General features: G+C 33.1%; 1 protein-coding gene across 2 annotated transcripts in view; it reads left to right on the forward strand.

The window, feature by feature from the left end:
- The first annotated feature begins 14766 nt into the window (after positions 1 to 14766).
- LOC132751348 (uncharacterized protein YfbL-like) overlaps positions 14767 to 17391 on the forward strand; it is a 39236-nt gene continuing 36611 nt past the window's right edge. For both annotated transcript variants that reach the window (XM_060741508.1, XM_060741510.1), the window contains exon 1: positions 14767 to 14916. In XM_060741508.1, coding sequence (XP_060597491.1) covers positions 14871 to 14916 — 46 coding nt within the window. In that variant the 5' untranslated portion in view covers positions 14767 to 14870. The remainder of the gene's footprint in view (positions 14917 to 17391) is intronic.

A 17391-nucleotide genomic window follows, 5' to 3' on the forward strand; every position in this document is an offset into this window, starting at 1 on the left:
TCGGACTTTAGAGGATTGGACATATACAGGAAGGTCATTGATGTATATAAGAAATAAGAGAGGTCCGAGGACCGAGCCCTGGGGAACACCGGAGGAGACTGGTATGGAGCTGGATGTGGAGCCATTTACCACCACGGACTGTGACCTGTTGTCAAGAAAACCTTTGATCCATTTAAGAGTTTGACCCCTTATACCGTAGAAATGCAGCTTATACAGAAGTTTTTCATGGTTGACCATATCAAGGGCCTTAGAGAAGTCAAGAAGGATTAAGTCTACTTGGCTTCTCTGATTTACTGACTGTAGGATATCATCTATAAGCATTAATAGTTGGGATTGACATGACCTTTTTTCTCGGAAACCATGCTTCAATTCATAGAACAAGTTTGATCTAGTAAAGTGCTTTGTTATACTGGAGGAGACAATGTGTTACAGGGTTTTACACAAGATACAGGTAAGAGAGATAGGGCGATAGTTGGCTGGGTCTGACTTGCTACCTTTTTTAAAGACAGGGGCCACATTTGCCATTTTCCAGAAGTCTGGTAGAGTGCTGGACTGCAGTGATTTTTGGAAAAGTTTGGACACTATAGGGGCTAATTCTTTACTTGTATTTTTCAGCACAATGGGTCTAATTTGGTCAGGTCCTGCAGCCTTATGGGAGTTGAGGTTTTTTAAGAGCTTCTCAACACCTTTTACAGAGATATCAATATCACACATGGGGTTATGGGGGCTAAAAGATGTGTAGGGAACCTCTCTACCTGTATCTGCCTGATCCTGTACCTTCATATCAGCAAGGAATTGAAGAGAAACAGGGGATTTAGAAGTGAAAACTGATTGAAATTGTTCATTTAGTACTGTTGCCTTGTCTTGATCTGATGTATACAGTTTATTGTGTTTTTTCAGTGAGTCAATGCCAAAAGAGTCTTGTTTTGAGTGTTTTAGTAGTGAATATAGCTTTTTGGTGTTTGGTCTGGTTTGTGTTTGTTCATGTTCTTCAGAGATGTTGTTGTTAATGTTTAGTATATCTTCCAAGTAATTTTGATAGGCTAACTTAGTTTCTTTTCTGCAGAGATGTTTAATGCTGAGATATTTTTCTCTAGATTTATTTGAGTTATGGCCCTTGTACTGCTTGTAGGCTTTGTCCCTTTCCTATATAGACGTTTGAGGTTGACCTTGATCCAGGGGAGTTTATTTTTGGAGGATGACCATTTTGATGGGATGATATTTCTGATATTTTGATATATTTCTGTTGTGTTTTTTTTTACGTTTTAATTTGAAAGATTAAATTTTTTGTGTTTCAGCTTAATTTATTAGAAAATAGTCTGGCAAGACAACAGTCAAAATACGGAAAATGTGTTTCATTGCACTGTGAAAAATAAATGTGAAAAAATGAAAATATTCATTTATTTCATCGATATTTCTCAATATTTCATTTATAAGTGTATACATGTAATAAACATTTACATTTTTTAAAGAAAGAAAAATGTGCAAAATTAATTCCACGTTAGATGTTTTAGGGACCAGACAGTCAAAAGTTCAGTAAAAGATTGTTTATTAAGTATACAATGATGTTATTATGTTGATTTTGAATACCTCCAATCGAAATATTGGAAATGATTGGTTGATGCACGTGTACTGGTAAAAAAGCTAATGCATTGTTTCAGAATGTACTTTTACAAAAAGTAAGTTCAAAATAGATTTAATTCTATATCAAAATTCACAAATGAACCACATATATCGACGGCACCATCTGTCAGCCCAAAGCACGTCCTTATGAAGTGACATGCATGCATCTTTATCGTAAGTGTTATATTTTGGTCGGTTGTAATACCACTGTATTGGACCATCAAAATTAAAAGGCGCACCGTCCGAGAAATGCCATATTGGATTAGTTGGACCTGCTGTTCCGTCAACCCAGTACCCTACATTAGTGTATTCTGGAACAGAAATTATAATAATGTTTGAGCGAAGATTATATTTCAGCGAAAGAAAAATGAGGAATTAAGCATGTGGATACATATAAAAAGAAAAAACAAACAGACAAAACATGCTAGAAGGAAATTTGGCATGACTGTGCTAGCTGATAGTATTTGTCGCATCGCGTCGCCTGCATAACTATACATCATATGAGCCGCGTCATTACTTGGGCAACGTGTAAGTACCTCTTTGAGAACCATCTTTTTCCATTGTTCATTCAGCTTTAAAAGTCCCCGTTTTCCAGCTGCACTACACGCCTCACTTGCAAGTTCAAATGTTTTATTTATGCCAGGAAATTGTATCTTAAAACCATTTGTCAAATTCAGCCACCCGGTACTTGAAGGGCAAACTGTGAGATAAAAACATTGGTAACTACCCGTACGAAAAAGATAGCAGGATTCCGCCTAATATAAGCAGGAAAACGCTTAAAATTTCCGTGTATATAAGATTTTCCTGCTAATTTAAGACGGACACGGAATTTTGTAAAAAATCCTGCTAAGCACTTTCATATTCCGCCTAAGGCTTAGGCGGAAAATATGGGATGAGCAATAATTTAGGCGGGTTTTAGGACTTAGAATTTTGTCAGTTATTTGTTAACAGGAATTATGTACTTAGACTTTTTTGTTAACCAGAAATTGAACTTAGAAATTTTTACTAGACAGATTTTCTGAATTAAGAGAAATTTCTGCAGAAGACAGGTAAATTATAAATCCAATAAGTGATCAACAATTATTTTGCTGCTTTTATTCATTGTTAATTTTCAAAACTAAAATATTGTTTGTACAAACATAAATATACATAATCATTAATTGATAAAAAAAAACTCCACTACAAAACTAAAACTTAGAACATATATAATGATTTTGTGGTGACTTTTGCATAGAATATATTTCACTGTGTTAAATTTGGGTATGAAACTAAACTCGTATATTAAGCTTTTTAATGTAATATAATTAAATAAGTAATATCCCTGAAAATTTCTTATCAACAGGATAAATAAATAAATACTCATGCCTCTAGTAACCACTCTACTATGATTTTACACCACAGACCTGATAACACACAGATCAGATCGTAAATTCTGCTACAGTCCAGACTGTTCCATGTGATTTATTTTGGGGGAAGCAACAGTTACTTAGTACATTTTATATGAAGAGTCTGTTAAGAAGGACTTTGCAAAGTTTTTTTTTAAAATATTTATTATGAATTTTGGATTCTTTTTCCATTTATTTTCTGGTATGTTTATATAATTGTGAAAAAATAAAACGATGGGTTGGATTATCCCTGTTTACCATCATATCATGGACTTGTCCATAATTTGAAATCTAGCTAGGAAATATGGGTCAGCAGAAGCTGAGACAGTGGAAATAAAGCAAATAACAAAGGATTTTATTGATAGTTAAAAATTGTGGTGATAATATATAAGCAATTTTTGAGATAATATTTTGTTTAAAGTGTAAGGATTGAATATTTTTGAATTTTTCAAAAAAAAAAAATTAAGACTTAGCCTTGTGAATTAAAATGACAATAATCTTGATATGCTCAGTTGTAAAGGAATTTTGAATGCTACATTATGACCTTGGACAAGAAGATAAATACCAATATCATAAAAAATTCAGGTAAGTAACTTTTGGATACATTTAAACAATAAAAATATATTTCAAATATATAAATAATTTTGCATTAAGTTTGAGAGTAAATTTGTAACACTAAGGTTGGTTGTAATGAATTATAGTTTAAATGCATGTATAATTATAACTGCATACAATGACAAGAAACAATAATATAAGATATTAGTGGTGGCAGTGTTTTTAACTGATGACTGTTTGTGTTTCAGGATATGTCTCAAACTGGTGTAAAAAGAATGGGAGAGGAGGAGACAAGGATATTAACGATGCCGCATAACTCAAAGCAGATCAGTTATGCTTGGAATAAAAATGAAAACAACTGGCTGAACAGAAAACATTTACAGTGAAATAAAATGAAATAATTTGCCATGGATTAAACAATACAATAGCAGTGCAATAGAAATGATATCTCGTGTTTCTGTTTTTTTTGTGTGACTCTTTTACGTACTGTACATGCACCCTAATTTAGAAAAGATATGGTAAAGCTCACAAAGATAACTTAAGAGCTTTGTAATTGTGATCACCTATTGTCTGTCTGTACATTTTGGATTCCAATTATTCTTATGCAGCTAAATAATAATGTTGTATCCATCCATAATTCAGCTTTATTAGTGTACCATCACAAAATTGAATAACTTCATTTCCTTAGGCGGATTTTTTTGCTAGTATTCCTTAGAAAGAATTTTCTCCTGCTAGTGATTTTTATAAGTAGGTATTTTTTTCCTGGTTAAAATATTTTAGGCGGAATTTTTTCCGGCTAAGAATTTTCCTAAGGCGGAATTTTTCTCCTGCTAGTGCTTTCCTTAAGCTGAATTTTTTCCTGGTTAAATTTTTCCTAGGGCGGATTTTTTTTTCCCTCTACCCTAACTGTTTTCCTCCTAAGAAAATTTGCATATTTCGCAGCGTATTCCTGCTTATAGGAGGAATCTGTGATATGTAAACCTGAAATGCCTTAGACGGATTACGCCTAGTAGCTAGGAGGAATTTCTGCTTTTTTCAGGGCGGAAGTTTTCGTACGGGTATACATATAAGCCATGATATGATACATTATCAATTAGGGGCACATAGAGATTCAGAAGAAAGGAAAAAATGTACATGTAAACAATTGCAAAGTGGTGTATTTTGACTTCCTTACAAAATACCATAACACTGTAACTATACTTATCGTTGAAACATAAAAGAAGCAAAGGACGACTCAGCTTGTTTAAGAACACGAGACTAAAATTACACAAATGTTTCTAAAAAAGATGATATTTTCTTTTAAATCAGTATGTTTGTTTGGTTGTAAGATTGGTATATGTCACATGACATCACAAGAAGCAAATAATTTTCTATTTACATTGTATTGAAAACAATTATTTTCACATTTATGAAAATGTTAAAAATGTTTTATTTTTAAACAAACACCTCATTGAAACTGATATATCGTTGCTTACCCCCCGCCCCCAGCAAGATATTTAAAGCATGTCCCCATGCACATGTTTCTTCTCACGTGATTTTGACGTCAATTTGCGGTAAAATTGCAAAAAAAAAATGTTCGAAACAAGTACCTGTTGTGTATCCTATGTAAATGGTATAGATTCTTTTGATAGGATAGTTTTGACCCGAAAATGGGGAAACAATACCTTCCCCTAATGTCTTTCTTTCCGTATAAACATGAGGGGAGGGTGATATAATTTTCACGTTTTCGGGCCAAAATTGTCAATCTATCATAACATAATTACCATGCACTTATGATTTACAACTTTTATCTAAGCATTCCCTTTATTAAATCATATTTGATAAAGAAATAAAGAAATTACGTAAAAATGCCGTATTACCAAAACATGACGTCTAAGAGAACGGGTACACTCTTCATTGTAAAATAGACTGGTACCGTACAGTCAGTTTGGATGTTGGCAATTCTTCTAAGAACAGAAGCTAGATTAAGAGTGACTAACGCTTTAACACAGCTTTGTAATATGTTAGTTATTGTGAATATAATGCACAGATACCATATAACCACGTGTATATTAATTGTCTCTTATCTCGATTGATTTCTATTTGTTATGACCACTCTACCTAAAATTTTAGAATTATATTTGACATAAATATTGAAAAAGCTCGCTTTGTGTTTCTATGCATAAAACATCTTTTTACCTATGTTACATTGTGCGGTCTCCCAATCACCCGAGCCTAGACACGACACACTAGTATTTTCTCGTTCATTGACTATCGGACGGCAGCAGCTGAAAATTTTGCTCATCGGGCGGGCGCCTTCGAGTTTTAAGTAATACTTAAAAGCTAACGGCGGCCGGACGATAATTTTTGGGATCACTGAGTATAAATATCATCGAGCGGACATCGCTCGGTCGTCGGGCGGCGACCGGGCGCTGATTTTTTGATCGGGCGATTTTTTGTTCTACTAAAACAGCGTCCGATTTAAAAGGCGTCCGGGCGGACACCGGCCGGGCCCTGCCCGGTGCCTGAATAGAGACAAGTAGTCAAACGATTATCGTCCGGTACCCGGACGATTCATGAACAGGCACCGGGCGGTCATCGTTTTTGTCATCCGGCGACCGGGCTGCTTGTGTTTGTTGTAATTTCAGCTTGAAGAAGTTGTAATTGCCTCAAAAATATATTTGTGAATTTCTTTTGAATACTAGTAAACATGAATTTTTCCTTCTATGTCCATGCGAATGTCTGATTGATTTTCGCCTTCTACGGCCTCGATACTGGCCGTTGGTGACTCGTTGTCAACAACACGGACCAACTCCTTGGCCTTCCCCTTGGCTTTGGCAGCTGACTTCTTTGCTGGCATAATTACATCAGGCTGATTTATCTAGGATGTCTATCATGTAATTAAATGTAAAGTCATTGTCGCCCGGCGCCCGCGCGGCAACCGCCCGATTCACTTTTAAATCGCACAGGCGCCGTACGGACATCGGGCGGCGACCGCCTGATCCGTTCAATTCTTTCTGTAAAATCCACTCGGCAAAAAATCGCCCGACGACTGTTTCATTCATGACCACGCAAGGTATCAGATTTAAAATCGCCCGGCGTCCACGACATCAAAAAATCTGCCGATTTTATAAAAATCGTTTAATCGGACGGCGCCCGTTTTATTTGTGACCTAGGCATAAGCCAAATTCAAAGTGGTTTACTGACGTGATCCTGAGGGGGGACCTACCGACAGAAACACCACCACAATCTTCATGTATGAAGCTCGAAGCCATCGTGCACGCTCATGCAGGTTTAATATTCGGAAATTTTGTCTTACAGCATTAACTCTCTCACTTGTTCATGATAAATAATCGAATATCCGACTTAATGGCGATTCAAAACATGATTGTAAGTGCTAATACTTTTATGTATCTCCTTCGGACAAGTGATATAAGACATTGAAACATTAATATTTTCCATTGTAAAGCTTGTATTCATATTTCGAGTGGTTAAGGCCGTTGATTTCAAACCTCTTGCCCCACACCGCTTTGTGTCCGAATCCCGACAGGGATTTTGGATTCTTTCATGTGAGGAAGCTATCCAGCTAGATTATGGAACGTCGGTGGTTCTACTGTGGTACTTATTTCAGGCACTAATAGGCACCTGAGGTCCTCTCCCGCATCTAAATCTAAAATGGCGCCATATGAGCTATACTGTGTTAATGCGACGTAAACCCAACACCAAAAATACTTTTTTGAGAACCCTTTTCTCCGTTTATTGAAAAGTGAATGTAGCTACAACTGTTTGGAAATTTCATGTACTAGTATTAAACTAGCCATTCACGTTGGTGGCAAAAATAGCTTTGTCCATATTAACCCTAAGCCAATCTTTAATGTAAGTCATATTGACTGACTTTATAAAAGAATTTACTCAGTTTCTACATAAACAATAACTCAAAAGAAGATTTATTCTAACCAAAGCATTTAATAAGTGCAGCTGTAAAGCAGCTAAGAAGTTGTCCAGCATTTTATATATTATTTTGGTCCTTGGGGAGTATCTACGTGCTAATGGTCGTAACATATATTACACGTTTCAATAGACCCAATAAATTACTTATCAACCGGTACACACTTCAAACTTTCACTCCATTCTCCGTTGCTGAAGCACTGCATTTTTGTTTTATTTTGTCCCATGGTGACTCCATAGTTACATCGCATAAGTCGCACGGCGCCAATCATGTGACTGTTACCGATAAATCTGCCACCATATATAGACACAGGAGGGCATTCTGTACAAGTAAAACATATTGTCCTAAAGCAGTCGTTTTCATTTAATGACAATATATTATATCATGCACCAAATATTTGTAACCATGCTCCTTCCACACCAGGAAGGTAGCGGGGTCTCTTACTATTGTGGCTAACAAAGCTTCATTATAGCCCGCGCCCCGCAGAATCAATATTACATGTATACTCTACATTTAATCGTTTACACAGGAAAATATGTTATATAAAAAGGAAGAAACAAACAAAAACGACGCATGCTTTACATTTTCTTAAGCAGGTTATTGCTGTTCCTTTTATGCTACACACCTCCCGATTCGAGCACGTGCATGACTTGAATTCATCCATCCGAAAATGAAAAAAAAAAAGGAATCGAGCAGAATACAGTAAACTCCGCTTATAACGAACTCACTGGGACATTCAAAACCTGTTCCTTATTTCCGGAGTTCCTTGTAAGCATATAGCGAATTAGTTCTTTGTATCAGGAGTTTTTATAGCGAACAGATTTACATATAACGAACTGATTGTTTACCATTGTCCGCTATTTTTGAAGAGAACTTGACTTGATTAAGAAATAGAAATATTAGTCATTTATTTATATTTAAGACATACTAACTGATACATTTAAAAGGAGAATATGTTAATATGTAAAAAGAATGCTTAAATATTAAAATGTAAATCACATTATTAAAGCAGCCGTTTTAGGTAACATATTACATTGGATAATCTTTCAGCATTATTTCTGTAAATTATGACAAATTATTAAAGCGAGCATGGGAACATTATACATCATTTTCATATAAATATAGTTTATCAGTATTATCCTATTGGAAAAATTGTTATGTCAATGATATATTCCGTTATACCGTAAATTACAACCTTTCCATGTATTATATATTTGAATAAATTCTAGGATTTTTTTTACCACAGGAAAGTCTTCAAATAAAAAGTAACGAGGAAAATATCTGATCTTCTCCCCCTCCCCTTTCAGTCATATTAAAATGAATAAACATTTAAATTAAGTTTTTATCTATAAATAATATACGAACAGGTGATCGATGTAAGAACTAATTAAGAACCTTTCCTGTGAGTAATATAAAAATTGGTCAACATTGAATAAGGATAGCTATCAGAAAACGACTGAAAGTGAATTTTAAATTTAAATAATAATAAAAAAAAACACAATGTAAAATATGAAGTAAAAAATCACAACACAATGTTTTTATCTCTAGCCCTCCCTTCATCTTTGTGCTTAATATAAAAAAGTAATGAATATAAAATGTAGATATCAACCTGTAATTGATATCAAAATGGTCGAATTTACCTTATCAGCATCCATGTCTGTTTTTGATACAGTAACCAGACGAGCCTCATTGGTCGGCAGCAGGTCAGAGCTAATATAAAGCTTGCAGATATTTATAACAGTTTTATACCCGATAGAATCACAACCAGATCGAATAGAACATTCAAAATTGCACTGATTTATAGAAATTCCGGTAATAATTCGAAGTAACGCAGTGTCAGGAGGTGATAGATTTCTGAAGGAAACTGCAGTAACACACGACACGTGTGTAATGTTACCTAGGAAAAATGCGAACAACAAAATAATACAACCCCATTTCATCTTTACTCCAGCTTTCAAACTTTTCTTTCTGATATTAATGATAAAAATACAGTTTTGATTTTAATAGACGTATAACAAGCGAAAAAAAATAATCGAACGATCGAAAACAAATGTGCAGTTTAAAAAATGATCAAACATTTTTACAGTGAATATTACTTTAGCCCATTATGAAGTATCTAGCAACAGTTACAACGATGTCAATTCACCTGTCATTTCAGACAATGTACGTGGTTATAACATGTAATACTTAATCAAAAAATGCCATTTAGTTTTATAAAACCTTTTAAAAATTTCCATTTGCTTTCTATGTATAAAAACGTTTTTGATTAATTTCTATAAGCGAATTTAACTGCTTACGTAAGGCTCTATTGATCCTCAGTAAAAAGGTAAATAAAAGATGAAAGTGGTTATCGGCCCCATAGGTGATCGGCGTGTTGATTGGTCACTCCACCCCCCCCCCACTCTACACCCTCCTACCTCTCATAACCATGTAAATTAAGTATTTTTCATTTGAAACATGTTTTGATATTTGGTATATGTTTTTTATTTCCTTTTATTTCCACAAAAATATATTTTTAAAGGTTGCAACTTCCGTCATTTTCAGCACCATCTTTTAAAATTTAACTCCCAAAAATCCACATTTTTTCACCAATTTTTTAAAATTTGGTTTCAAAGGTAGGAAAAGTTACTCTTTAAAGGAAATAAGCTTTTATTTCAATCATTTCAAGTTATAAGAAGATATGGAATTTCGAAGTCATCGCGCAAGTGCAAGTCGACAGAGACCTGACCGCTGAGTTTACTATTAAAAAATACACATCAAGCTGACTTATGTAGAGCTTATCAGTTACTAGTATACTTCATACACCTCGTTTAAGCCAAAAAAGCTATTCTTTATTTTCATTTTTTAAATATTTTTTTATCAGCTTGTTGCAATTTCCACAGCATTACTAATTTGCCATAACTCTGAGCCATATTTGGTTTCTTCTTGCCATGGCAATTATAGTGATAAACTATTTTGTATTTTGCTTTCTTTATTTTTAAATATTCTATTTTTAGCGCTATTTTCCTCAGATTATAAGTATCTCAAATATTCCAAATAATCTTTTTCAATATTATAATACACGTGTTTCCCTCTCTAGAAAAGATAAAAAAAAACAAAACAAAAAAACAACAGTTTTTACTGGGGCTCTCTGATACTATGTCGTGGCCACGAGATAGCTAAGTCGATTCTACGAGATCATTAACCAATTAAAATACACTATATACAGTTGACTTCACACTAAACTTCCCACCCACTTTGGGGACTTATGGCATATTCGTGAAAATAAATAAGTAAATTTTAAAATCAGCAGTTTTAACATTTTACATGACATCATGCTAAAGCTCAAGATTGAAATAAAATTCTTTTTCATTTATTGTAATCATATTTATATTTACCAGTATTTAACTGTAAGTATAAAAATACCCTTTAAAATCAAATTTATGGAATTAATAAGGTTAAATTTGAATATGCTCACCATGTAATGGGTAATAACTTGCAGTTTTTTAAAGCTTTTTTAATACATGACCATATATTTTAATTTTTCTTGTGTACAAATGGGAAATCAATGTAACAATTCTGGCCCAATATCTTCAGTTTGTAACAACATAAACTTTTTTTATTAAGCTCAATCAAATCAAGGAAAGGTTTAAATTTAAGTTAAAATATTATCTTTAAAATTTATAACTTAAAGGCTTTCCTCTTGTTTAATATTGAAAGATATTCATCTGTAAAAAGGCTTGCATATTTTTTAAAGATAGAAATAATTAAAATATTATCCATAAAATAAATAAATTTGATACCATTTTTTACGATTTAAAAATTAATGTATAAAGGGAATACTTTTATTTAAGAGGAAAGTCTCAAGTCAAACGTAACTTTTTTTGTCAAGCAAACGGGCAAATATCTGAATTATTCTTTTTAGTACAAGGGTGAATGTAGTAAATAAGGGGACCAATTATCTCTGTATATTTTGTATATGATTTGTTATGTTCTATGCAGAGATATTGGTCATCTTGATACGTAATATATGGTAGAATTGCTAGTATTGAAATAGGTATTGGGAACTCCTTATCTCACAATACGAAGATGACCCATCCTCTTTTACCCTGGGTGGTACAGAAAATCTCTAAAGACTTAAACTTAAACTCTGTGCTAATGTCTCCGATTTTCACAACAATATAATAAATATTCTTTGCCAGATAATTGTAAATGTAATTTTATTCTAAATCAGGCCAAGAGTTTATTTAAAATAAAAACAAATATCGAGAATTTACAATCCTTTTCGGAACAATGTTTCGATACCATGTTCTATGCGAAAGTACAAGAAATAAATTGGAATTAACATCTCAGTGAAGGTCGGCGGCACAACAATTATTTTATAATAATCTTATATAAAATGTATCATATTTCCTGATGATTTAATAAACAATGACGGTCAATTCTGTAGTTCTACAGTCTACATAAAATATTGAACAAACTATCTTTATCTCCTAACAAAGCGAAGGACTTTTAAGATCTCTTACAAATTCAAGAGTAAACCTCAACAATCAATATCAAACCTTTTAACAATAACCAATTATTCATAAGCAGCTTTAAGCATTTGCGAAGGACATAAATGGATGTCATACTTGTGGAAAAATAAATTACCCTTCAAAAATCTGAAAAACGAAACAAGAACAATTACTACCGAATCGTTCAAATGGAATAAAATAGAGAAATATGGAATCCCTAACGAGTTTGTGCGATTGTTAACAAACTTACGTCGAAAACGAATCTAAGATATGTCCAAAACAAATCAATTAACAGAATTCTTGCAAAAGCACCTTTTTTTGCTAACATTGTCCTAAAATTGGAATAAAAAAATGAAAATTACGGGCATCTTTTGTAGTGTAAATAGTGAGACAATTTCATAGATGTTTTATAATGTTATTATGTGAGCAAAATATTTATTCTAGTGGCATTATATATATGTATATAAAACATACACACATGATAAGAATAATTACCAAAAACACCCGGCCCATTAGACATAAAAGTCACCTTATTATATTAATTGTACAACTATATAAACGATAAACAATACATTGTGAAAACGGAACATTTAAATGAGATCAATGTTGCTGCTGGACACGCAAATTTCATATTTCAGACTTGATCAAGTACAGTCAATATATCATCATGTTTCACTATTTGCAAGTTATATGTCAGTAAGCAGATTTCTCCAATACATTAATGCTTAATGAGACATTTTATAACTTCATTCTGTTCTGGTTATTACTACTTTTTCATTGAAATACATCGTTTGTAATGATATCATTAATAACATGTCTTCCGGGGCGGGCACACACTAAAGAAATGAGCTTCATCTTCAGTTGATCGCAATTGGTATAAAGTTTAGAGTCTTTGATTTGGCGACATATCTTCCGGTTTCTAAACACAACGACGGAATTCAACACCAAAACTTGCATAGATTGAGCGTTCATTTCATTTAAAAGTGGGTGAATAAGTCTTTACAAATTACTTGCTGCGCTTGAGTTATTGTAATCCATATTAAACACCCGTTCTGTAATCCTATCATAACTTTATTAACCAGTCTTTTCTATACCGGACAATACAAATCCATCTTCTGTACCTTCTTGTACATTATCCGCTTCTTGAAATGTTTGAAACCCCAAACGGAAGCACAATAATAAAAAAAATAGTAACACCATACGTGTAATATAACTGTTCAAACGTTTTAAATCCGCTATGTTTTAGACCATTTTTCTTTGGTAATAATACTACCAAGAGCCCGATTAGCACTTTTGCAGTTACACTTGTAGCTGAGTTGTGTTTTTCATGAAAAATAACACCAAGATATTTGCATTTGTCGGCTGTTTCAAGATAATCATTATGTTAAAAACATAACATATAAAGAACACATGGGTTTGTGGGTAACAGTAAAAATATCATCCCGAGGAAAATACTGTTACCCGAGGCGTAGCCGAGGAGAAACATTTTTACGAGGAATGATATTTTACTGTTACTCACAAACCCATGTGTTATTTATTCTATTACCCCGAACAAATACTGTGATGAAGCTCAGTCTAACTGTAACACAAGTATTCATGAGCATTTCCAAAAATACTTGGATTCGCCGTTCAGCCATGAATATAGAAATAACATTCCATTTCTTGCCTAATATATTTATTGTATATGGTCAACACAAAAAGTCAACAAAATAATTGATTTATTCTACTAGTTTTGAGATTTACTAAACGCAAAATACAATTAGTTACATTACATGCGCTACTTAATTAGTGCATCAATCGGCAAAAATTATTCGCTTCGTGTGAAGCCTTACATTGTGAATGTTTTGATTCATGCATTCTATTTCTATACTCCGTTTAAAACGGACTAAAACTGACCTATGCTGGCCCGGAAGAAAGCATTCTTTTAGTGCAAGTTTTGGAAAGAAAACAAAATATACTCTTATTTAGACTATATTCTCTTATCAGAAATGACATGTAGCAAAAATAAATATTGCAATATGCTGTGTTTATCCTGCAAGAGACCGAAGACTGGTACTAAGTTCGTACATTGATAATGGTATTTTTCAGTTATACGAACAATTAACCAAATTTAAAGACAAATATGGCGGCTGGGCGAGTCCATTTAAGCACCCGTCATTTAAGTTTTTTTACGTCCATCTTGTAATCATGTGATATTAAATTATTTGCTTTGATTGTCTAAAGGCAGGTGGTGTACAGGAAGAACTGTTCAAATCTTGTCAATTGTATATATCGCCGTCCAGGAACAGCGATAATAATTGAACTGGCGGCCATTTTATTTCATTTGCTATAGCAAATAGACCACACGACCAGATTAAGTACTGATTAAAAGCACTGTTACCCTGTATATGTACAAATGTACTATTCACATGGTACACTTGCATTAACAGTATAATTAGTCTCAGTGGCCTATGGGATATTAACATAACAGGCAATATTGAAAACAAATTGCCCGCATAAATCTAAAATGTATACTTAAGATAAAAATTTAAATACTCAAACTAAAAAGTAAACGCTTAAATTGCCATTAAAAAGATGAAATGTACATTTAATACCCCTCTTGGGATAAATTTAGTAACAAATCTAGACATGAGGTTGCTGTAAAACATACAGCATTTCGATTAAATTGTCCTCTTTATAGCAATTATTCCAAGAATAATGATTTACTAAAAAATTGAAAGGCCAGTTTAACCAACCGTTCGAATCAGTACACCGCCGTGATAAATATTTAATCGTGTAACTTTAAAATATCATATTACATATAGTAGTCATCTACATAATCATTTGATGTAACGTTTGTTGGTTGAGTCACTAACGCGCTGGATTTGGTTTTATAACACTGTCACAATGTTGAATTGGCAAGGATTTATTATCTACGCTTCTCTTTTTGTATGTGAGTAGACAGTTGTATTATCTATTTGCACGAATAGGAAAGTATTAGTTGTATGTGTTGTTGTTTTCTTTTCATTTTTTTTGGTATTTATAAAACTGTATTATGTATGTTGTCTGCAGTTTACAATTTTTATTGGAATTAAGAACGAAAAAAAAATCTAGATTACCTTCTAACATAGAAAATGTTTGTATACCTTCTTTAGAGTAAATAGCGCGTGCAAACTATTTAAAATCCTACTTAAAATAGACGCATAATTTTGCATTTCGTAACATTTTATTCTGTTTACACACGTTGAATTATAGCCGAGACATTTTATGTAACAACTCTGTAAGATTTTGGAAAACAATATATGTTAACCGTAAAAATATTTCATTAGATATAGCTTTATACCCTATATATCAACGTTAAATGCGAAATAAACTTTGTATTTTTATCATATTGCAATCTTGAAAAGTAGATTATAAAGATATATAGGTTCGGTGATACTGAGTTAAAGCGGATTAAACAGGGTTTTAACTGTTACATGCAAATAAGACGAAACAAGGAAGAAATAAATACCGTATCTAATTTTATTCTATTATTTGCGGTCCACTTATTAAAGTTTTCAAAGGACTTTGCTTGGGAAATAAGCAAAAATAAAACAGGAACAAAAATATATTGATTGCTTTTACATAACCGACTGCATAACACATAAAAAATAACATAACATAATCTTTATTTTGCATAAAATAGCACTAGAATACATGTAGAAAATATACTTATTAACATGTCATGAATACATGGAACTTCACGGACGCCACCGTTCTATAGTTATTTAGCGTTTTGACATAAAAGATATATCGCCATTTTTGTTTCAGGGATATAAAACTTCAACAAACAAACATGGCTATATTATAAATTTTAATACTAGGTTATCTAAAGAATAATTGAGCCGCGTCATCACAAAACCAACATAATGGGTTTGCGACCTGCATGGATCCAGACCAGCCTGCGCATCCGCGCAGTCTTGTCAGGATCCATGCTGTTCGCTATCAGTTTCTCTACTTGTAATAGGGTTTGTAAGCGAACAGCATGGATCCTGATCAGACTGCGCGGATGCGCAGGCTGGTCTGGATCCATGCTGGTCGCAAACGCACTATGTTGGTTTTGTCGTGACGCGGCTCAAATCTCTTTAGGTTTCTCAATTAATGGTACAATATAAGGGACTCCACTGAGGTTTAAAAGCCTAAAAACATAACATTTGAATTTCTTACATACATGAGCTGGGGCACTTTAAATAGAAATATATGAAAAGATAGAAATAGGCCCCTATACTTTGAAATAAATTGAAAATCGTATTTTTATGCTTTTCTTAGCCCGTTTTGAGTGAAAAGCGTTTAAACGTCTTTCATTTTGTGTCATCTGTTTATAATTTGAATAATTATTCCGGAAAAACGAAGTGCGCGAATGATCTGAAATTTTGCACAAAGATTAGTGGTCTAAACATACATCACATTTATCTGGAAAAAAATAGTTTCAGTCCCATCATGTCAAAACAACCTCAGTGGAGTCCCTATAACCCTCAGAAATGTTATATTTTTATTTTCCAAAAGCTTAATTTTTGGTGTCCTGTCATACATGTAGTTTTCAAAACGTCATGCATTGGTCTCATAGATTAATCATCTTTTACATTCTTTGCAATATGGGAATTTGTACATTAATAATGATTTAGTATTTTGTATGGAAGTAAAACAAAACACAACTTGTATATCTATGAAACATATATCACATTCTCCGAGTTATTATCATTCAATTATAATATGCTCTATATTTATCATTACACATGTTTGTCCTGTCTACAGAAGGCAAATGTATTCATTTCTGAGGCTCATTGTGCCTATATGACTTTAAGTGTTGAATTAGACAACTTATTTCAAACACAAAATAGCAATTTAAAGTAATAACGCTAGAAACTTTAACTATTTGAGTAAACCCATTAACTTGTTCACACTTGGTATCAATTTTCGAGTCATGTGCACGCGTCATTATCTGCGTCGAGATTTATTTCTATTTTTGTAAATAAGAAATATTGCAATTAAAAATTTTTAATTTTGATAAGTTAAAAAATATCTTCGATGGCCATGAAAAAAAACCCACCCACATTCTTTGTCGAAATTGTTATACATTTACTCAACTTTTACGGCATTCATAGTACCAGTGTCACAGTATATTTATAAACAATCGTTAGTAAGGTACAAGTTAAAATATGTCCCAAGTAGGGTACAGTGATCGGAAGTAACAAATACTTTTACTCGCAAGACATGGTACACATTAAATTATATCATGTATATGGGCTCACAAGATACGGTACAATGATTTTGTTTATATACTGTGAGTGTTGTACATTCTAAAAGTCTGAGCACACATTGTTTACGTGTCCCACAAAATAAGCGTCATTAATTTAAAGCTTGACTTCATGGTTTATCTATTAAATTA

Source organism: Ruditapes philippinarum, unplaced genomic scaffold, assembly GCF_026571515.1.
Source record: "Ruditapes philippinarum isolate M1 unplaced genomic scaffold, ASM2657151v2 ctg468_1_1_1_1, whole genome shotgun sequence".
In the NCBI taxonomy this organism is placed as follows: domain Eukaryota; kingdom Metazoa; phylum Mollusca; class Bivalvia; order Venerida; family Veneridae; genus Ruditapes; species Ruditapes philippinarum.